We start from the raw sequence: 23,962 nt of genomic DNA, 5'->3' as shown, positions 1-23,962 counted from the left end.
CAGAGTTCATACTTATTCTTGGTCACATGAGGCCAGCCTGGGCTACATGAGACCCTGCCTCAAAAAACAAAACCAAAAACCTAAATCTGGTAATGTAATATCAATGAGCAGACAGAATTTTGTGTAACAGTTTTTCTAACATATGAGATATCTATCTTCTGGGTTTAAAAAGTATTAAACCCTGGACTAGAGGAATGGCTCAGTGGTTAATATCACTGGCTGTTCTTCCAGAGAACTTAGAAGAGCATGGCAGCTCACAACTATCTTTAACTCCAGTTACAGTGGACCCAATGCCCACTGGAAAACATTTTTATTTTGCATTACCTTTGGATGGTGTGGCCAGGTGGTGGCACACACCTTTAATCCCAGTACTTGGGAGACAGAGACAGGTGGCTCTCCATGGGTTTGAGGCTAGCCTGGTCTACAAAGCAAGTTCCAGGACAGGCTCCAAAGCTACAGAGAAACCCTGTTTTTGGGTGGGGGACTGGACAAAAAAACCTTTGGATGGTGTTTTAGAATTTGCTGTTGGTATAGGATTTAACATTTTATAAATAAAGTCTCCGAAAAGGTCCCGTATTTAGACAACACATGGATTACGTTTTACAGAAAAAGTAAAGATGTGATTTTCAATGTTTTGCTCAGTATCTGAGCCAAGATCACCACACTAAAAAGAATATATAGCTTATTTTTAGGACTATAACTTCTAATACATAATATGAATTTAAGGCATCCACATGTCATGAAGAACATGGATTTGAACAATTACAGTGAAAACTCAATATGGTGGCAGTTCATAAAAATGTGTCCTCTTGGGGTGGAGAGAAGGTCCGTGGTTAAGAACGTTTTCTGTTCTTTCAGAGGACTGGAGTTTTGTCCTTGGCACTCACATTGGGAGGGAAAAAAAAAATGACAAGAGATAGAATCTGTTGGTGTCTCTTAAAGCTGTTCCTTTTAAGGGACGTAATGGAGGATATGTGTGGTCATCTTTGTACACCCTTCCCTGCTGAGGAGGGGAGCATACTGTCACTGCCTGGCATCTTTCCCCTCCTTGCCTGGGATGTGAGGACTGTTCGGAGTTCCACTTTGTATCTAATTCCCCACAGAGTCCCCCAGGATGTAGTTTGCTTACACTATGCAAGGCTTAAAGAGAGGGTAGCTGAGGAGAAAGAGCAGGACAAACAAGAGAGAGAGAGAGAGAGAGAGAGAGAGAGAGAGAGAGAGAGAGAGAGAGAGAGAGAGAGAGAGAGAGAGAGACCAGAGTAGTAGAAAAACCAGGGGACAGTAACCTGTGAGGCTAAAGGATTTGGCCATGAAAGGAAGAACGTGTTGGAGTAGAGCCAGGAGGTCAAGCGAAAGGTGACCAAGGACAGGCTATTCTGTGTCATACCTGGGAGGTCAGTGGAGACAGCCGTGACAGTAGAACATTTGAACAGTGAATGGAATGAAGTTTGGGAGTGACGAGAAGAGAGAGTCTGGTGTTTGAAAAGTCAGCAGAGTCATGCAGGCAGAACCTGTTTGTAGACTACTAAGGACGAGGAAGTTTGGGGGTGTTTGGGGGAAGAAGTCACTGGGGATCAACTGGGGTGTGAGAGAAGAGGAAGGTGGCACAGTAGCACTAGCAGAGGAGGGAGGAGAATGGAGCAAAGGGAAACAGCTAGATTTTGGTTTCTGATGACCCAACTGTCTTTTAATTCCCATGTGTCATTTACATCGTAACAACTACACCAGTGTCTGCATTTGTTCTGTTGGTAGACAAGAAGGCCAGACAGATGCAGTGTTCTCATTCATATAATCAAAATGAGGAGGGATCACCACCACCACCACTCCTCCTTTTGTCTATTTAAGAAAATCTGTAGGGCTAGAGAGATGGCTCAGTGGTTAAGAGCACTGGATGCTCTTCCGAAGTGCTAGGTTTGATTTCCAGAACTCATATGGCAGCTCACAAACATCTATGACTCTAGTCTCAGGGAATCCATACCCTTTTCTGACCTCTGAGGACACCAGGCATGCACGGAGTAGAAGCAGGCAAGCATCCATATATATAGTTACTGATGGTGGGTGCTGGGAATCCAACCTAGGTCCTCTGGAAGAGCAGCCACTGCTCTTAACCAGTGAGCCATCTCCCCAGCCACTGATTTAAAAAATAATAATAATAAAAGTTGGAATTTTTTTAAATCAGAGTAGCCAATTAAGATGTATGTTTTATTAGCCCAGAATCAACCATTTAACCCTGACAAGAAGAGAGCCTTCGTTACTTTTTTAAGGCAATATTCCACAGCCAGTTGCTTTTCAAATTCTTTAATATTGATTCTAGCTCCAGTCTATGGTGAGTCTTCGTGAATTCATTCTTATGAACCCTAAATATTTTTTAAAGTTTTTTTATATGTGTTAATTGGATCTATATGGCCTTTATTAACTTTTTGCCATTTATTTGCTTTAAAAAAAAAAAAGACAGGATTTTGTTAGGTAGCTCAGGCTAGCCTGGAACTCATTATGTGTACCAGGCTGGCCTTGAACTTATAGTGATTCTCATGCCTCCAAAGTGCTGAGATTATAGGTGTGTACCACAACTCTTGGACCTTTCATTCGATTTTTTAGACAAAAATATCCTTGGAATTCCAATGTAGCCGACACTGTTTCCATACCGTAAATTGGGAACTGTTTCACACTTAGGAAGCAACCCTGCCTGCAGATTGTGAGCTAACCCTGTTTTACAACTGAAGGGAAGCTGAATTCAGGGAGGTAAATAGTTCACAAGGTGGAGCTGGGATGTGGACGAGGCTACCAAACGTGAAGGCCACTGAGTTTGCCATCAAGGATTCCCTTGATGTCATATCACATGTATCTGCTGACACCCTGTCCAAAATAATGTAGCCATTGAGTTTTTTATTACTGTGACTTTTACCAACAGGGTGGTTATATAACAAGAACATTTATAACCTAAAAACCCTTATATATATTTTTCCTCTAATCATTTAATAGATAATTTTAAATAATTTAGGATCAGGACTAACATCCAACTCACCCAGTAACACAGGAGCCAAACAATTTGGAGAAACAAACTTCTCCCAGCCCTTGGCCACCATCACAGCTGTGTGACCTCCTCGGGTTGCTGACCTGAATATACATCTCTCTCCCTGTGCTTTTAGGAGGATCAAAGAGGGTCTGTCCAGGCTTATGATCCCACTAAAACTTGAAGGGTTCTGTATTGGTGGTAATATCACAAATCAACCTCTCAACTTACTTCTTAACCATCTGAAACTATGGTGCATCACTTTTCTTCTCCATTTGAGTGTGAGGAATGGGGGAGAAGTTGGAGATCTCCCCTGCAAAAGCCCATCTTTAGAATGGGCTCCTTGAGAATGGAGGCTATAATGTCTTTAAGTAAAAAGCAACATGGCAGGTGGTCTTGCTGCTGACTTCCTCATAGAGCATAGGCAATTGGCTCTCCCTATCCCCCGAGCCCCTTTCCTCTTCTGTAACCCCTTCTTTTTCTCCCTTAGCACTCATGAATAGTACACAGCACAATGCCCCGTGGAAGAGGTACGTTTATGCCAGTAAGACTTAAGTCTTGGGTAAAGTGCCAGATCTTCGGATTGCTGCTTCAGTGGTGATGGTGGGGACATGACTTCAGCGTACTGGGGCAATTCTGATGCAATGAAACCTTCTTACCAATCAGATATCTCCCCCAGAGCTCTGATCTCTGCTGCTCTAGTAGATAAATGCCTCTCAGGGTGGCTCAGCTTTGATGCAAATGTCAAATGTCAGTGGAGCCAGCTGATGCCATGAACGTGTTCCAAGTCGAGATCCACACATGGTTTTGGGTTTCATATGATGAGTTTCACCTATGCATCCCAGTATTGGTTCAGCTGTCTCAGCTCTAAGTGTAGCCCAAATTTCATTCCTGCCTTCACTGGTGTCCACCCTCAGGTCTGGCAGCCATGCTCAGAGAAAGTTGAAAGATGAAGAAGAGATGCACACTTCCCATCTTCCCAAATAAGAAGCACTGGGAGAGTGTAGTGAAGAGGCAGGCAGTGAAAGCACCATTCAAGTAGTCTGTCTCGAAAATGAATGCCCTTGTGTGCAAGTCTTTATGGTAGAGTAGATGAAGAGTCCACCCACCAAAGGGATCTTTGAAAATAGAGATAGTTATATCAAAATGGATTTCCAAATGTGACCTATCTGCCACATTATGCTATTGAATTGATTTGCTTTATAAATAAATTTCAAGAAAAATTTAAGCCATAGAGCTTTTACTGGGGCAGGGTGAGGTGATTAGACAGAGTCTCACTGAGTAGCCCTGACCAGCCTGGAACTCACTATGTAGACCAGGCTAACCCTGGACTCACAGAGATCTGCCTGCCTCTGTCTCAGTACTGGGACTAAAGACATGTGCCACCATACCCGGCTGCCATAGAGAGCCTTGAGATTGAGACTTGAGATTGTGAAAGTGTTTTGAGTACCTTTATATTATTATTATTAAAGATAATGAAGAAAACTACTGTAAAGGTCAATAAGGTTAGAAAATAGGTTTTAAAATGTATTACTTCTACACTTATTACAATAGAAATTTAAACTATTGTAATAGGATAGTCCCGTAGATATGTTTAAATTTTTCTTCCCATTGTTACTTCATGTCACAATTTCACTGTGCCACCATGCAGTTTCTCTCTCTTTGTTCATTCTTCACACTGTGATTGTCAGAACAACATGATATTTTAGATGCTATTTAAAATCTATTATTTTCTTCTGCAATGCAAATATATGATTATAATTAACTGTGCCATATTCAAAGATCATTTTGATTTCTTTTTCTTAGTGGTATTAAAAGTAATACCTTTTATACTAGTCCTGTCTAAGCTAACTTACTCTTAATGGTGTACTCTATAGAAATTGAATCTTCACTGAATATACTAATTTGGTGCTATACTAGTTTACTTTTTCTCTCACAGCTTCTAGGACCTGTATTCAGAGTGAACTTCATCGGGATAGGAGGTATGGTTACATTTACAATAGAGGACAAATTCTGATCGTGTAAATTAAAGTATCTCATCAATTGGCAAATTATTTTTGCCCTCATAAACAGTGTTGTACTGAGTTCTACCTCAGCAACACATCTCTGAATCAATCTGCAAGATTGAGAAATTAAGGTTTGCTTTAGAAAAGTAACACTGGCCTTAAAAGATTCTTCTGTGAACTAGTAAACAAGGAAGACCCTAAGAGAGACAAACTTCCACTGGAGAAGGGGAAAGGGTCACCATCCCCTGAGCAAATTGAGAACATGGGGAGAGGGGGGAGGAAGCTATGAGAGTGAGAAGGGAAGAAAAGGAAGGATGCAGAGGTCATGAGGAAGCAGAAATTTTTAATCAGGTGTAGATTAGAAGAAAGGACATATGACAGGTAGGATTTTAGTTGGGGGGTGGTAGAGGAGGAAGGGAGGGAGAAGGTAACTGGGATTGTCATGTAATTCAATCTTGTTTGTGATTCAAATATATAAAAAAATAAAAAATTGTAAAGATTTACAAAAGATTATAAGGTAAGAAAAAAGATTCTTCTCCGTTTGATGAAACCAATTTTAAATTAATTATTAAGCAACTATTAGATGTAAAATGTTATTATAATGGCTTAGAGGAATAATCTATTCTTGCATAGATATATGAATGGAGGGCAGGGTAGAGAATGAGTTAAAAGGGTAAAAGAAGAGGCTAGATATGTTTGTGGATGGATAAATGGTAGAGGTGAGTAGAAAGAGTGGTGATAGAGAAGTGAGTCGGGGGATGGATAGATAAGATAGATGATAGAAGATAGATAGATAGATAGATAGATGAAGATTGGAAAGTAGATAGACAAAAGGATGGGCAGGCGGATAAATGAATGGACAAAGCTTTGAGTCAACATCCCTGCTTTCAGTAAAGAATAATGACGAACAAGGACTATTTTGGGTATTGGAGAGAGAAGAGTCTCCCTCAGTAGCCCAGGCTGGTCTGGAACTCATTATGTAGCCCCGGCAAACCTCAGACTTGCTACAGACCTCCAGCCTCTGCTGTCTAAGTGCTGGGATTACAGATGTGGGCCACTTATCCCAGCAAGACTTTAGACTGAGACAGAGCCAAGTTCAAATCCTGACTTCAGTATTTTCTAACCATATGACCTTGGACAACCTACTGTACTTCCTTAGCTTCCATGTCCCTCTCTATAAAATGGTGCTGGTCACACCCGCCTCACAGGTTGTCATAGGGATTAATGTATATTTATAGTGCTCAACATTAACAGGCAACAGTTAGAAAAGGCTATCAGCAGGGGTTTTAGGGAATTCAGTTCAAACTTAATTAATACTCCACAAGCTAGTAAGAGAATATGTATATATGCACAGTTTTGATAACATATTTTCATTGAGTACTGGAGAAGACAAAATAAATATCATTATTCCTGTTTATTAGATAAGAAACTGAAGTTCAGAGACATTGACTGGCCTTCCCAGGGTCACGTAGTTGGAGTTTGCTAGAAAAGCAAGTTGAAAATGAAGCATAAGGCTGGGCATTGGTGGCTCACACCTTTAATCCCAGCACTGGGGAGGCAGAGGTAGGTGGATCTCTGTGAGTTCGAGGCCAGCCTGGTCTCCAGAGTGAGTGCCAGGATAGGCTCCAAAGCTACACAGAGAAACCCTGTCTCGAAAAAAGAAAAAGAAAAAAGAAAATTAAACATTAAACTGTAGATTCAGAAGCCAGGCACAATAGCGCACCCCTTTAATTCCAGCACTCAGGAGACAGAAGCAGGCAGATCTCTGAGTTCGAGGCCAGCATGGTCTACAGAGTGAGTTCCAGGACAGCCAGAGCTACATAATAAAACCCTGTCTCAAATAAACAAACAAACAAACAAAAATGTTGACTAAAGGTAGGAAGGTTTTCCTGAGTCACTATGACACAAGTATTCCAGATGAATCATCAAGTCTTGTACAAAATTGACTAGGGATGTGTATTTACACACCAGGTTCTCAAGGTAAACACATAAATTTAAAACATTTAAAGGTGACTTCCAGTTAGGGCAGAGGTAGAGTGAGAACAATGATATTCATCACATGGTATCTTTCACTGTGTATATCCTTTACCATCATAAAACCAAACAAGTCCACCACCAGGATATTTTTCTACTGCGTGCCACACATTGGTGCCATCTGCTAGCCAATGGCAGAGCTGTGGAATAAATCTGAAAGGCCTTAATTATCCCTGTCCACTATCAACCAAAGCAGGGCTAAGCATACTGGACCTAATTCTCTAACTTTTCAAGATTCTTGGAGGGTGTTAGTCATTTGCTCCCTTGGAGTCTTCCTGGCTACACTATGTAACCACCAAGTCCCAAAAGGCCATTCTGAGACCTCTAAACCATGAGTCTCTGAACACTGATAGACAGATGCTGGTAACTTGTTTCCTACCTGAGAACCTCACTGGGGCTCCATCTTCCAGGCGCCCAGAGATCACCATTGTGGCAGCAGAGCCACTGAGGCCGGCCTCGTGGTTTCCAGGAGCTCCACCACCAGGACTGGGATTTCCCTCCACCCCTGTAGCAGGCCCTTGGAGACCAAATGACTTGGTTCCTGCTGAGGTTTGTAGACACGGTGTTACCCCTTTGCATTCTGTTTTTCAAATTAAATTCAAAGGTTTTCACAGTGAGACTTTCACACCTTGCCTATTGCCGGTAGATGCAGGCAGTTCTCTTTCTTTGCTTTCCAGCTTCCGCCCTCCTATGAGCAAGTGATAAAAGAGATCAACCAAGTTCAGGTCAACACTACAAATAACAATAATGCCGCTGCCACGCCAAGGAGCACTATTACTTCTGCAACTCAGACCGACTTTCCGGAAGAAATAGACAGCGATCTGCCTCAAAGTAATGCAAGTAACCCGTCTCCCCTAATTCTGGCCTAGTTCTCTGACTGGAATCAGCCAGCCTCCAGCCTTTAAAATAATCTGCAAGTCGTGCGTAACTATTGAGCCCTATTTCCTAGGCTCTGTGATTACTGTGTGCTTTCTTAATTTGGGGATACAGCGATTGCTAGAATAGATCTTTCCTGAGAGCTTCAACCCCAATTTCTGGCCCGTATCACAAAACCATCTTCTGTTTAACTCCCAGTCTGTGTTACCATGGGTCCCCTTTGTTCCCATTGAGAAGGATTTTTACATTTAGTGAGTTCAGCTGGCAAAAGAAGCTGGGCTTCTTCAGAGTCGTTCAATAGGGAGATAGAGATAAGGAGAGTGACTTGCCTTGGTAGGTAAAGCATTGAAGCTTTTGGAGTTTTGACAACCAGATAGACGTGGTTCCTGTGATGTCTAACGAGAACCAGGAATCTAATGGTATTTTAAATAAACAAATTCAAGTTGCACACTGCTGTAAGCTGACTACCAACAATTCCCTGGTGGTTTTGCAATTACTTTTACTGCTTAAGGAAGCCAGATCTCTTGGTAGCCTATATGCATATTTAAAAAATCTATATGTCTTCTGTCAAGTTTTTTGCTTTCAAATGATAACACTGTAACTTTGCTTTGTTCCTTTGGTCTTGTCAGCACTACAGGCACCTCTCAAGCCTCTGCAGGCATCTCCAGCAGCCTCAGCCGGTGACCTCCCACCAAGTGTAGCGCCTTTAATAGTCTTTGATATTTCTGAAGAGCAGACTTGTCCTGAAAACCCCAGTGCTACAAGATGTCCAGTGCCAAGACCAAGATCAAAACCCAACCTCAGACCAGTAGCTAGAGATACTAACAGTGAAGAAAAAGGTATCCAGAAAAGCCCAGTGGGCCCCAGAGAAGACTGGCCACCCCCGTGTCTGCTGGACAGCACCTGCAACTTAGATAGTCAGGCTGTGATGAACATTATGAACACAGAACAAAGCCAAAATAGTATTGTTTCCAGGATCAAAGCATTTCAGGGTCAGACAAATACAGAAATCTCAGAACTGCCCAGGAAACCAGAGATTATTCCCCGCACAGTTCCCCCGAAGCCTGCTGTTTCCTCAGGGAAACCTTTGGTGCCGCCCAAGCCAGCTGCTAACCGGGATTCTGGACAGTGGGGCTCTTGGACCGGAAACAGGTTCAAGGTGACTTCCAGAGAAGGGCTCACCCCATCCTCCTCGCCACAAGAAGCCGAAAGTATCTCAGTAACCAAACCTGAATTGCCAAAGAAACCAACTCCTGGCCTTACACGAAGTGTGAACCATGAGATTTCGGGAGGAAGGCCCGTGGCCGAGAGCCCAGATGCAGGGAAGAAAGTTCCAACTCCTGCACCCCGGCCTTTGCTACCGAAGAAATCAGCGTCTCCAGATGCCCCAACTTACCCTTCGGTTCCACCAAAACTGGTTTCAGTTCCTCCCCGCCTCTCAGTAGCATCACAAGCCAAAGCGTTCAGGTCACCGGGAGAAGGGCCTCCAGCCAACACTCCAGCTCCAACCCTGCAGAACAAGGCGCTGGGAGACATTGACCTCATCAGCTTTGACGATGATGTTTTGCCCACCTCAGGGAGCCCAGCCGAAGAACACATTGGTTCTGAAACGGTTCTAGGTGAGTAAAATGCTGAATTGGGGGCAGGAAACCTGAACTCATCAATGGTGTCCACAGTGTCACTTGCTGGTTTGGTTTTCAGTAAATATGCATGTATAGAGATGTGTGTATGTTTCAAGATAGTATAACAGAAATGAGAGACACAGAATAAACTGAGACGGGAGGGAGACGGAGACAAGAATGAATGGACATATGCTAGAACACATTGGTTTCTGATATATGGGCCAGCGGTAAGCAGACAGGTTTCTGATATTTGGGCTGGTGATCAATTTGTTGTGATGCTGGCTTCCCTAATTAGCAGTTTGAAGTTCAGGCCTCACATTGAAAGGATCTGGGGACAGCAGTAGGAGAATAAGATGGAAGCTTCTCACAGATAGAAAACCATGTGGTGACCCCATAAGGTTCCTGGCTGAGAGCCAAAAGGCCTGCCAAGGATGGGTCCTGCAAGAGTGATGTGTGAAGCTAGGACCCACTTGCTACAAGAGTCTTTCCCATAACCCTCACAGTATACCTGGCAATGCAAATTTCTGTAAATAAAACTCAACAATTGTCAGTGTGCTGCCAAGATCAGGATAATTAAATTTCCCGAAGGCCAAAAGAACGTTTTTCTTTCCTCATACTGTTCAGATAGCAAGGCTTATCTCTCTATAATGTGAAGCTTATCTTCGACCCTTCAAACCAAGCTGATCCACAGATTACTGATAAAATTCCTATTACATTGTTTGCTTATTTGGATAAGCTTTGTGGGCTTATAAGCTTAATAGTATTTTCCAGATTTTTAACTGTTACCTTACAAATATTAAGCATGCCTCAGAATGATGTAGAACACAGGATTTCAAAGCCAAAGTCTGGCCAAGCAGGATAGTACTCGGAAGGCTGAGTTAGGAAGATCACAAGTTCAAGGACAACGTAGGCTATGTCTGAGACTTGCCTCAAACAAACAAAAAAATCTTGTATACCATATACATGGTAGTGCACACAACAATATAACTGGTTATGGCAAATAAAGCAAAAAGCTATATGTCATATCCATAAAAAGCAGAAGGAAAACATTAGACTATATTGAGCATCTGCTGGTGGTCCTAACACTGTGAGGGATATTATTTTTATTTAATGCATACAATTCAAACATAATTTGATTTAATGCAGAAACAAACCCTCAGTAGGGCATCAATTGCTTACTTTGCCAATGAAGTAAACAGACTGAGAGACTGTCAATACCTCATGTCATAAAGCTGTTTTCCCAGCCAAGGCTCGTGTGTGTGTGTGTGTGTGTGTGTGTGTGTGTGTGTGTGTGTGTGTGTGTGTGTGTGGTGTGTGTGGGGGTGTGTGTGTGTGTGTGTGTGTGTGTGTGTGTGTGTGTGTGTGTGTGTCCATTTCAATTTGTGTATCACTGGGGATCAAACCCAATGCTTCATTCATCATGCTGCCAACTGCTCTGCATTCCCAGCCGTCTTTTTATTCTGTCTTGTTTATTTTTCACATTACATTTGCTACACAACATTTTCAGGACTCCCTAAACAAAGCAAAACCTCTGAGACCTTTTTAACATTGTTGCTAATACCATTTTCTTATCTGAACCTTTTGATGTTACAAGTGTCAGAGAAGGACAGAGATGGGGAAACAATACAAACCAAACAGATGTTGCCTTTTTAGAGCCTGCTATATAGTGCGAGATGGAAACTTGGTTAAAATGCCGAGAATTTCTTCTGTATCATAAAGCAGATGATAACAGACATCTTCAAACAGGAAGCTGAACAGCAGACATTTGGCGCAGCTACAGTTTCATGTTTCACACTCAGCCTTTTCAGCGCCTTGGTTTCTACCACTTCATTGCACAACATTTAATTATCAGGACTGTCTTTCAGCAAAATGTATAATTTGTATGCCCCACCTGACTTTAACCACTGCTCTTAACTGTGAAGTCATTGGGAGTTTTTCTTGTAACCCTGCCTCCTATATTTCTCACCTCACCTGGTGAGGTGACAGCCTCACGCGAACAGCCTTCCCTAGAGAGACAGAAGCCACCCCTGAATCTTCTCGATGCATAACACAGTATCTAGCTATTTGGGTTTGGAGTAGAGAAGGCTCTTGCACAATTGCTGTGTGACTTTTAGCACTTGCCCTGTTCTCGAAGGGCCTCTAGAGTCTCCTCATAGATAAAATGCCATAGTAATACCTCGTCATGGAGGATGTTACCAGGGCTAATGTGATTATGTAGGAAGGTCCTGTAGACTGGGATGTAATGATTACTTCTCTGCATTCACATCTATTAAGTCACTGTCACCTGCTGGCTTGACCTTGTGACCCGTCCTCAAAACTGCCTCCTTCCTTCCATCCCAGCATGCTGGCCCACTTTCAGCCTTTGTGCCGAGATTACTGCAGCTTCCTTCTAAACTGAGCTTGCTCAAGCTTTTCATCATCTTCTGAACTATGGCTGCCTGAGGGATTTTTCCCAAGTGCACACTGGCCTTGTGCCTTCCCATACTTGTCCCCCCCCCCCCAGAGGCCTTCAGGGTCACCTCAGCCCCTCAGTACTGGTAAATTTTTTGCTTGATTTTTGACTGGGGATTTTGTGAGGTTCTCTTGGTATTTTAGTGGTATTGTCATTAGAAATGAAGGTTTGTGGCTTCTCTGAACCCTTGCCTAATTGGTTCAGGCATCAGCCAGAAACTGGGGAGGAACAGAGAAGAAAACTCAGAAATATGTCTTTGCTCCTCTTTGTCTCCCCTCAAAAATAATGAAAGACTAATAAAAGTGTTCATAAAATGAAGTTGCCGTATTAATCTCAGGAAATAGAGATCAGAAAATACTGACACTGTGGAAACATTGTAAAGATTAGAAAAATTATTAAAGGAAAACTCATAAAACAGACAATTTAATATTGGATTCATTTCTTAGGTAGAATGCCTTCCAGGTTAATGTAATAAAGCCAAGAAGTATTAGCGATTCCACTTCACACCCTTACAAATCATACCAAGCTGTCAAAAAAAGGGGGTGGGTGGGACAGAATGCTTCTACTGTCAGCTCCATTACACAGACCAGAATAATAGTTTAGTCAGTCAGTCTCTGCTATTAACAGAACTCCAGGGACAGCAATGACAGAAAAGCAAGCCAGAGATGGGGAAACTAATTGCAGCGACAAGCATATTATTACAGACAGGTAATGGCCAGAAAACTACTTTATCATCAATGGTTTTTTTTTCAGCCCAGTAATGAAGACCATGCATAGGTATAAAGGGGCCTGCTTGTCTGGTGACACGTGTAGAATAATTGGTGTTGATATGAGGGACTAAAAGGAAGACAGAATGAACACTGCAAATGAAAATACAGAAAAATGCCATTGACTTCCCTATATTTGGATGGTCCATTTGTCTTGTGACACGTGAGCAGTCTCTGATAGAATTGTCACCATGAGGTTGTTAACCATTGGACTAACATCCCAGGGTTCTGAGGACCTCGTAAAGATTGAATCTTTTATCTCCTTTCAAATGTGTGCATTATTTTGTGTGCAAATAGTTTAAGGCACAACATTCAGCATGTCAAGACCACTCCTGGGTGCTAAATTAAGGACTTGTTCTAAAGAACATTGGCGACAATGCATGCACATATGTCTTAGTTACTTTTCTATTGCTGTGGCAAAACACTATAACCCAGGCAACTTATAGAAGAAAGAGTTTATTTGGGTCTTGTGGTTTTGGAGGGTTAGGGTCTGTGACCATCATAGCAGAGAGCATGGCAGCAGCAGGCAGAGCTTTCATCCTTATCCACAACTAGGAAACAGAGAGAGACACACACACACATACTGGGAATGGCTCTTTTGAAACCTCAAAGCCTTCCCCCAGTGACACACCTCCTCCAACAAGACCACACCCATAATCCTTCCCAAACAGTTCTACCAACTGGGGATAAGATGTTCAAATATGTGAACCTATGGCAGTCATTCTCATGCGAACCACTACAGGTTACATACACACAAAAAGAATATTGGAAATAAGTTTCATTGGGCTACTTAAATGAATTGTGGTGTGATACACTACAATGAATGGAATAGCATATACCTAGACAGCAAACAAACCTATGATTTCCTACTATGGTCCAACTTCCATATACTGTATTCACTTTTTTTAAATGCAAGGTATAGGGAACTAGGGACATATCACAGTTGGTAGGGTGCATGTCTAGGATGCATGAAGCCCTGGGTTTAACCCATAGTACTGCTTCAACCCGATGTGCTGGCACTCACTTGCCTGTAATTCCAACACTCAGAGAGAAGGAACTGTGGGGTCAGAAACTCAAGGTCATCCTCAGCTACGTGGTGAGTGTGACTCATGTTATATATCACTATGCAGCTCATGCATCTTACCTATCACTAAGTATCACTGCCCTGGGATACCTAAGACCCTCTCTCAACATAAACGATAAATGTGAAGAATGGCATTCCTGGTATTTTAGCTACTGGTTGTGTTAAAAGTCTTAAACAGTGTGTCTGGAAGGACTCTGAGGAGATGGTAATAGAAGATGGATGGAAGGCCTGGTTTCCATTTTGTGTTAAGAACCATTTAAATTGTGTCAGTGCTACCTTTAACAAGATAGTTCATCTTTTCTTGTTTTTCTTTCCTTTTTTTTTTTTCCTGCCAGGATTTCTTCATTATGTAGCTCAGGTTGCCATCAAATTTTCCATCCTCCTGCCTTCACCTCCCAGGTGTTGGAATCACAGAATATGCACCCACGACCATCCCAGTTATCACAGCTTTTCTGTTTTTAAATTGTGTTTGTCATGTGTATTAGTTATATGTGCGTATCTACATTCCTCGAGGTCACCAAATCAGATTTTATTTTTAAAGTTTATTATTATTATTTATTAGTATTATCATTGCCTTGGAAAAGCAGTGCAATGTTTGTTCTGTTGTTTTGTGTTGTTTTTGTTTGTTTATTTTTTTAAGACAGGGTTTCTCTATGTAGCTCTGGCTGTTCTGGAACCCACTTTGTAGAGCAGGATAGCCTTGAACTCAGAGATCCACCTGCCTCTGCCTCCTGAGACTTCTAGGATTAAAGACACATGCACCACCATGACTGGCTACAAAGCAATGAGATTTATTGACAACATTTCTTCAGATTAATAGTCTTTATACCTAATATCTCCACCTTTAAAACTAGAGCCATTTTCCAAACCACTAAAAAAAAAAAAAAAAAAGTACTTAAATTTAAAGTTCCTTCTTAAAGTATATACTTTTTAAATGTTTGTTATCCATTTTTTTCAATAATGAAATGAAAATTCACTCAGGTTTTCCCAGTTAATATTCAGTTTCCCCTATATTTTGTTTTTGTTTCATTTCTTTTTTTAAAAAATATATAAAATATACTCCCATAAACATTTACTTCCTGTGTTTTTTGTTTCTGGAATAAATTTCTAAAAATAAGGCCCAGGACCTCTCCGCAGTACCTATTGACCTCCTTTCTCTGTCCACCACCCACCCTGTGCCCCTGTCGTGCGCCTACCTAATCTGGAATATGAAAATGTGTAGGTAATATATTAGCCCAGAACCCAATTTCACACATTTCACAGTCAACATTTTCTTCTCCATCCAAACACACCCAGCAATCATCATTAGCCAAAAACCATACCAATAGCCAACAGATTAGAAATGCCTGAAGCAGGGCTGGAGAGATGGCTCAGAGGTTAAGAGCAGTGACTGCTCTTCCAGAGGTCCTGAGTTCAATTCCCAGCAACCATGTGGTGGCTCACAACCATCTATGAGATCTGGTGCCCTCTTCCAGCCTGTAGTCATACATGGAGGCAAAGCATTGTATACATTAAAAAAAAAAAAATTAAAAAAAAAGAAAGAAATTCCTGAAGCAGCAGCCACAGCAGAAATACAACTTGAAGAAAGGGTTGATCTCACTGAACATTTATCAGCCTTAATTCTTTTCGTAACTCTTTGGTTCTCTTGCCAGCAGAAAACAAAGCCCTGAGAGAGTGAAAATGGGGTGGAACAGCTGAGATTTTGGATGAGGGTTGAGGACAACTGGAAGGCAAAGTCAAGCTTCTACAGCTTGTAGAGGGTAGGGAAGGCTAGTATTCTAAGTTCCAGCAGGCCAAGGAGGCAGCACAGAGCAGTGGCAGGGAAGGAAGTGACAAAGAGAAAGGGAAAATGCTATAGAGCATATCATTTTATTTTTGCTATTCTGTTTATTTTCAGGTCTCCCATTATTTTTTTCTCTCTTTTTATTATTATTATTATTATTATTATTATTATTATTATTATTATTAATTCAAGTTAGGGAACAGGCTTGTTTCACATGTAATTCCCCTCTCCCTCTTCTCACCCCCATTCCTTCTCCCCCACCTCCAACCTACCCCCCACCCCATCCACCCACCACTCCCCAGGCAGGGTAGGGCTCCCAACCGGGGCTCCACCAAGTCCACCAAATCTTCCTGTGCTGGGCCTAGGTCCCTCCCCATGTGTTCAGAGACAGAGTGCCTCCCTTCAAGTGGGATGGGCTCTTGAAGTCCCCCACACACACACCAGGGCAAAATGCCAGTCCACCTCCAGAGGCTCCCAGGAGTGCAGGGGCCTCCCCATTGGCATCCATGATCAGGGGGCTGGATTAGTCCCGTACTGGCCACCCAAAAAGCGTCTGGGGTCAATATGCTTTCCCTTTTTCAGGCCGACTTTCTGTGGGTTTCTCCAACCTGGTACAGACCCCTTCGTTCTTCATTCCTCCCTCTCTTCAACTAGGTTCCAGATTTCAGCTCAGTGTATTTCTGTGGATGTCTGTCTCTGCTTCCATCAGCCACTGGATGAGGACTCTAGGATAGCATAGAGAGTAGTCATCACTCTCATTCTAGGGGAAGGGCTTCTAGGCCATCCTCTCCTCCACTGCCCGGACTGTCAGATCGTGTCATCCTTGTAGGTCTCTGGAGATCTTTCTAGTTCCAGATCTCTTCTCAGACCTATAGTGGCTCCCTCTGATATGGTATCTCTCATCCTGCTCTCTCTCCTCTATTCTTCTCCCAACTCAATATATCTGCTCCTCCATTTCTTCTCCTCTCCTCTTCTTCTTGTGCTCTTATTGTGGCAGCACCCTCTCCCCTACCCTCATGCTCTCAATTAGCTCCGGAGTTCATGCCACTTCCCATTCCTGGGGTCCATTTATCCCTTAGAGTCATTCATGATTTCTAGTTTCTTTGTCTCCCATTATTTTTTAAATTATTTTTGTGGTGTGTGTGTGTGTGTGTGTGTGTGTGTGTGTGTGTGTGTGTGTGTGTGTATGTGTGTGTGTGTTGTGTGTGTGTGTGTGTATGTGTGTGTGGTGTGTGTGTGTGTGTGTGTCTGTCTGTTTGTGTGTGGTGTGTGTCTGTGTGTGTGTGTGTGTCTGTGTGTGTGTGTGTGTGTGTGTGTGTGTGTATTGTGTCTATGTGTGTGTATGTGTATGTGTATCTGTGTGTGGTGTGTATATTGTGTGTGTCTGTCTGTCTGTGTGTGATGTGTGTGTGTGTGTGTGTGTGTGTGTGTGTATGTATATGCATCTGTGGCACTTACCTGTGTATATGTAGAGTCCAGAGGCTGACATCAAGGACCTTCCTCTGGTGCTCATCCCCTTTTTTCTCAAATAGGATCTCTCACTGAACCTTGTGCTCCCCTTTTCTGCTGTACTGGTTTTCAAGCCAACCCCAGGGATCCTCTTGTCTCTGCTTCCTCAGTGCACCAAGCTTTTCCCATGGATTCCAGTGATTGAACCAGGTCCTCATGTTTGCATGACAAGCCTTTTACCAACTGATGTATCTATCTCCTAAGCCTCGGCTTTCCCATCTTTAAAAGAATTTATATAGGAGCTAGGGAGATGGTGGGTGTGAGTGAGTATGAGTGCTTGCTGTACAAATGCCTGAATGTGGATCCCCAGCATCCACATAAAGCCCAAGGAAGGGCCCGTGAATCTGCAACCCCAGCACAAAGTGGGGCAAAGATAGATAGACCATTGGAGCTCATGGGCCTGGCAGCCTAGCCGAAAAGCAGCAAGCTTCAGGTTCAGCGAAACAGCCTGCCTCAAAGGAACAAGATTGATAGAGCAGGACACTTGGCATCCTCTTTGTCCTCTGTACCCATGTGCACATGCATGTGACCCAGCACATACACACATGTGTACATACCATATACATACATACATATGCATAGACCACATGCATACATGCACGTGTATGTACCACACATACAAACATTTTTAAAGATTTATTTACAGAGGGTGCGCCATGCATATTTATGCACCACATGTGTGCCTTGTGCCCCTGGAGCCCAGACAAGGCAGTGGATACCCTAGAACTGGAGTTACAGGCCTGATGTGGGTGCTGGAAACTGAACTTGGGTCCTCTGCAAGAGCAGCAAATACTCTTAACCTCTGAGCTGTCTCTCCAGACCCACATACAAGCTTTTTTATAGACATTTCTAAAATAATGAAACGAGGCATTTACATTAAAGTTCATTTCTTTCAGTTTAAAAAAAAATGGGTTTAATGGATGTCAATAAGGAGGCCTCTGCACTCCAGGGCACCCCTGGTAGTGGATTAGCATTTTCCCTTCTCAAAGAAGGGACTTTGAGAGCCATCCCACATGAAGGGATACACTCTGGCCCTGGACACATGGGGAGGGGCCCAGGCCCAGCACAGGAAGATTTGGTGGACTTTGCAGAGCCCCCCTGCCTGGGGAGTGGTGGGTGGATGGAGTGGGTGTGGGGGAGGAGGGTTGGGGGTAAAGGGAGGGAGAGGGAGAAGGGACTTACATGTGAAACAAGCTTGTTCCCTAACTTGAATTATTAAAAAAAAAATCTGTTCTAAGGAACAGATGAAACAAAAAAAAGAAAATGGGTTTATAGGTAGGTTTTTATTTAAAATACTTACCCCAAGCATGTCTGATTCACTTAAAGTAAATTAATGAAGATGGAGAAATGCTAAGTCTTTGCCCCTGTAAGACCCTCAGAAAGCTGAGGCTTCCAGAATCTTAGCCCAGGACGGCGGCCACCCCAAACACAGAATGGAGGCGAAAGCTTGATGCAAACTGCATGAGGCTTTATTGTAGTTTAACGAGCTAACCCCATGTTAGCTCGGGTCTTTCACCCACCCGCCATGGTGGATGGCCAGAAAGACGGCTTGAAGCTGCTGCGCATAGATCTTTATAGGGCAGCGTAAGGGGAGTGTCTAGGGGTACGCACAGGCTAACGATTGGTGTGCCTCCAGGCTTGGAGGGCTTGCCCTGTGTTGATTGGTCAACTGGTTGTTATGGCCCATAGGTCCTCCCAGGGTGGTTGCTATGCTCTCCACGTCATTGCTGTGTGCTAGTCCGTAAAGCACACCCAGGGTCGTAAAGCATAGCGCCACCAGCTAACCTCTGATTGGCTCCCTGTCACGAGGCAGGCATCTGACTTTTTAGTGTCTAGGTCAAGGTCATAGAAACACGTGTTCGGCCGTTATGGCTGCCAAAAGGGAAGCCGGTTCCTTCACCCCAAAGTTAAATATTTGGAGGAAAAGGTTAACTTCCACATTATGGAAGTATAGCCTCACAAAGTTAAACCTAAGACAGCTGAGCCCCTTCCTAGCGTCAGGTCATGTGAAGGGGAGGATGGGGCCACCGGTGAGCATGTGTGCGGCCGTGCACAGGGATATGGGGAGAAAAGTCCTCCTGGGGGCCTGGGAGGTGCTGCTGTTTGGAAAGATAGCTGTTACAGTTGCCCCTCATTTGCAGGCAGACATTTATGAAATGATTGTGCTCCCCTGAAAGCTAGCTTCTACATAATTCAGGGTTGTCCTGGATCTCTCTCATCAGAGAGGAAGAAAGCCATATGAATTATTTACAGGGTACTAAATTATTTCCTTTTATGAGCTCCAACTTTGTTTTTGTCTCTGCAAACTGAGATTTTGTTTATCCATGAATAGTTTTCCCTGGGGCATGAAAAATATGACTCTTAAATTATGAATGAGGCTTTTTTGTTTGAGTCCATGTTAACTAAAACATGCAAAATAAACTATGTTTTTCATTAGATCCCTTTCAGCTCCCCACAAAAACAGAACCAACAAAAGAAAGAGCCGTTCCACCAGCGCCCACCAGGAAGCCTACTGTAATTCGAATCCCAGCCAAACCAGAAAAATGTAAGCTCCTCTCTGTCTTCCTAATTTACTCCTTCAAGAGCCTAGGAGAAATCTGAATGAACTTATCAATGTCTGCTTTTGAAATTATGTATAACCTGCTGTTTGTTACTCATAGTCACAGACATCCTGGAGCAAGGTGTTCTATCACAGTTCTGTGGAGAATTCTCACCATATATTTGTATTCTGTTTCCCTTTAAGGTTGATTTTAGACAAAGAGAATAGGAGACTATGACCCTGAGAAGCATAGTATTCTGTATCACCAGTGCCTCTGGTAAAGATGGGTGGGGAAGCAATGAAACTAATAGCAAATGAAGTTAGATATGTCTATCGTGGGTATATTGTTCTAGTCAGCTCCGTCTTCATATGGCGATGCATGAATTGTGCAAAGAACTGTACCCAAAAGCTTTAGAAACATACAACAATTATACTTCTTAGGATGACTGAATTGCAAAATAAATGTCATTTTAAAGTTGGTATAACACTAGATTTTTTTGTATACTTCCTTAGTTGGTTTTTTTAAAAAAAATCATACAGTAAGTGAAATTTTGTATCTGCTTTAATTGTACTTCAAAAAGAAATTTGATGTTTAGGGTTGGGGTGTGACTCTGTTAGTAAAATGCTCACTTAGCATGGTGGAAGCCCTGGATTCAATTCCTGGAAGTGAATAAAGCTGGGAGAGATGGTGCATACCTGTAATCCTAGCACTGAGAAGGTGAAGGGCTGGAGAGATGGTTCAGCAGTTAAGAGCACTGGCTGCTCTTCTAGAAGTCCTGAGTTCAATTCCCAGCAACCACATGGTGGCTCACAACCATCTGTCAAAATCTAGTACCCTCTTCTGTCCTACAGGCATACTTGCAGGCAGAACACTGTATACATAATAAATGAATAAATAAATACTTTCTTTAAAAGAAAAGGGCTAGGCGGTGGTGGTGTATGCCTTTAATCTCAGCACTCGAGAGGCAGAGGCTGGAGAATCTCTGTGAGTTCAAGACCAGCCTAGTCTACAGAGCAAGATTCCCAGGCTCCAAAGCTACACAGATAGATAGATAGATAGATAGATAGATAGATAGATAGATAGATAGATAGATAGATGAAGGCAAGAGGATCAGGAGTTCAAGGTTATCTTGGACTACACAATGAGTTTGAGACCAGCCTGGACTAGAGAGACACTAAGGAAAAGAAAGGAAGAAAAGAAAATCTGTGGATTCGGGAGCAGTCCCCAGCATTGCTGAAAATCATCACTCAGCTCTCCAGGAGCCTCTGCTTTCATTCCTGACTGCAGTGCTTTTGCGTGGTCCTGAGGTGGGAGGTGTCGTTGCCTTTGTCTGACGAGAGGTACTTCAGGCATGTGGGGTACGATGTATCAAGAGCTGGAGTGCCCCAAGAGTGTACAGGAGCATATACTTGAATTTAGGGGACTGGCTTTTCTCTAAAATATTACCGAGGAGCATCATATTGGTTTTGGTCTCTTGGTGGTTTTGTTATTAACCGATAGATAGCACTCAGCCAGTATCAAGAAATTGAACTGAGTTGCTGTGAAAAATGAGCAAAAAGTCAGGGCTCTGAAATTCCAAAATTACAACAGGTCTTGCTTCTTTGAAGGTTATATCATAGTGTTAATTGAGGAAATGATGGCATAATCGCTTTTGACAGTGTGATAGTCAGAAAGGTATAAAATTATAGCTTTGGGTTATTCGACTGTTTGCTATTACCTTATAATTGTGTTCTTGATTCAATAGGCGTAGTAAAATATAAAGATCATGAATATTATAGGAACCTCATGTGGGTTCTAGGTTGACCTTTTTTTGACTGGCTAAGGATGGAATCCAGCCCTGTCTTGTGGCTTACACCGAGCTCTACTCTCTAATGCCAGTGCCCCCAAGACCACCTCTAAGTCAGTGAATCATTAGGACTCCTCACAGGGTTCAGTATAAAGGTTATAATTTATTACTGCAGAAGTAAATGAGACAGAATCTACCCTGGGGAAAAGCAAGTGGGGTATGATGTGACAGAACCCGGGTATAAGCTTCCAGGAATCTTCTAGGGAAGTCACACAGGGCATCCTCCAGTTGCCCTACAATGAGTTAGGACAATACACAAAGTGCTGTTAAATAGAGGAACTTCCTGCAATGCTTTGCCCACTTTTGTGACTGGGACTAGTTACATAACCACCATTAGAAACCGAACAGATTTGGGCTGCAGAGATGGCTCAGCTCTTTCAAAGGTCCCGAGTTCAATTCCCAGTAACCACATGGTGGCTCACAATCATCTGTAATGAGATCTGGTACCCTCTTCTGGCATGCAGACAGAACACTGTATACACAATAAATCTTAAAAAAAAAAAAAGAGAGACAGAGAAAGAAAGAAAGAAAGAAAGAAAGAAAGAAAGAAAGAAAGAAAGAAAGAAAGATTCTAAAATTCCAGATGTCTGGAAAGTAGGTGATGGTGCATGCCTCGAATCCCAGCACTCAAGAGGCAGAGGCAGACAGATCTCTGTGAGGTCAAGGCTACTCTGGTCTATAGAGTGAGTTCCAGGACAGCCAGGGCTACACAGAAGAAACCTGTCTCAAAAAAAAAAAAAAAAGAAAAGAAAAAAAAAGTGGTTGGTCCCATCTTCCAGACCAAGTTCTGAGTGCAAGCAAACAGCAGAGCTTGTGAGCAGGCATTCCTCTAAGGATGGGCAGTGTCAGGCCTACTGTTTACTTATCCTAAACTGGGTTAATAACTTCTACTGAAGAAATGATAACTCTGAAATCATGAAAGTATAAGCTAAGGAACCACCTTAAATTATTTTCCAAACAAAGCCCCAGGAACTGTTAAAAAGATGAATCTGCCCTGCTGGGTGTGAGAGAATTGACTTGCCAAAACAGCCTCCAAAGAGTTAGTTCCAGCAAAAATTAGTGCAATTTTTAAAATTGTTTGTTTCTTAATGGATGTTTTGCCAGCATGTGTGTCTGTGTACCATGTTCGGTAGTACAAGAGGAGACCAGAACAAGATGTCAGGTCCCCTGGAACTGGAGTGAGAGATGACTGTGAGCTGCCATGTGGGTCCTGGGAATCGAACCTGGATCCCCTGGAAGGTCACTGAGCCATCCTCCAGCCCCTGCTGGTATAATTTGTTTGTTTGTTTGTTTGTTTTTCAAGACAGGGTTTCTTTGTATTCCTTTGGATCCTGTCCTGGAACTCTGTAGACCAGGTTGGCCTTGAACTCATAGAGCTCTACCTGCCCCTACCTCCCAGGTGCTGGGACTAAATTCATGCGTCAACACCCGGCACTGTTTGTACAATTTTTAAACAATGTGTTTATACATTAGAGGGAAAAGTCTATGGTTTCTGGTGTCTACAGAATTTGGAATGGACAGGGAAGAAATGAACAGCTTTGAAGTACAAGGTCCTTTGTAGTCTTTAAACCTGTCAGCTGCTTCCCCTGGAACCCGTTTGTCCTAAGATATCCTCCCCAGGGTATAGACGCTCCTTCAGGCCTTTGCCAGATTCCTTTACTGGCTGGATTAAAATTGGAACTGTATTTCTGAAGCCCATCACACCCACACTAGGTTCTCCCGGTGCCCTAACTGTAAGTAAGCCTCCAGCTCATTTCTTGCTTAGGACTACAGTAAACTCCTAAATAGCATAGTCCATTTCCTTGTGAGAATGAGGAACTGCCACTGTGGGAGGGATGCAGAAGGTGACTGACTTGGATAGTCCTGTGTGTCTTCATCCCCAGAGCAGCCCTGCCTGTCACTACCAACACTTGCCCATCTTAAATCATTGTTTTCCTAGTAGCTGGCTTGGACATTTTTCTCCTTTTGAGAAAGTTTTCCTGTCTGTGGATAAAAGAGACCTGACAGATCTTCCTCTTGTTAGAGGTTTTTCACTGAAGCTGGAAATTTGATCAAAGGAGAATTCCCATACACTTTTAGTAGTGACACCAGATATCTAAAAGGTAGCTTTAGCTTCCTGCAATATGTTACAGTCATCCCCTCATGAGGTATTCCTGCACACAGATTTTAATTATCAGGCAATAATTAAATCTAATCATCTCTATTTTCTTTCTTTAAAGTAAGTTGGGAGTATTACTGAGCTAAGTGTGTGGTTGGGATATAAAGGTATTGTTTCTGTAATTGAGGCTAATTATGGCCATTAACCTAAATTATCAGAAGTATTTAATTATTTGTGGATGGGGGGTTGAGTACTCCACCTATGAAGGACCATGTCTTACTAGAATGAGCACGTGCTTTGGGTTCAAACAAACAAACTTGACAATTACTGAC

The 23,962-nt window shown here is 42.7% G+C and overlaps 1 protein-coding gene across 9 annotated transcripts in view; it reads left to right on the top strand.

The window, feature by feature from the left end:
• The window catches only part of Sh3d19 (SH3 domain containing 19), a 155,540-nt gene that overhangs the window by 101,435 nt on the left and 30,143 nt on the right, over positions 1-23,962 (top strand). For 7 of the 9 annotated variants that reach the window (XR_004772123.1, XR_004772122.1, XM_027392988.2 and 4 more), the window contains exons 4-8: positions 4,953-4,995; positions 7,464-7,602; positions 7,731-7,884; positions 8,559-9,548; positions 19,584-19,691. Coding sequence is in view for 7 of the 9 variants with exons in the window: in XM_027392988.2 (XP_027248789.1) it covers positions 4,953-4,995; positions 7,464-7,602; positions 7,731-7,884; positions 8,559-9,548; positions 19,584-19,691 (1,434 nt within the window). In the remaining 2 variants the exon portion in view is untranslated. Of the gene's footprint in view, positions 1-3,503; positions 3,544-4,952; positions 4,996-7,463; positions 7,603-7,730; positions 7,885-8,558; positions 9,549-19,583; positions 19,692-23,962 lie in introns of all 9 variants that reach the window. The other 2 variants (XM_035451897.1, XM_027392991.1) reach the window with 1 other exon arrangement.

Source organism: Cricetulus griseus (assembly GCF_003668045.3).
Source record: "Cricetulus griseus strain 17A/GY chromosome 1 unlocalized genomic scaffold, alternate assembly CriGri-PICRH-1.0 chr1_0, whole genome shotgun sequence".
Taxonomy (NCBI): Eukaryota; Metazoa; Chordata; class Mammalia; order Rodentia; family Cricetidae; genus Cricetulus; species Cricetulus griseus.
Note: the sequence above shows the minus strand (reverse complement) of the source record. Positions and strands in the feature narration are given on the sequence as shown.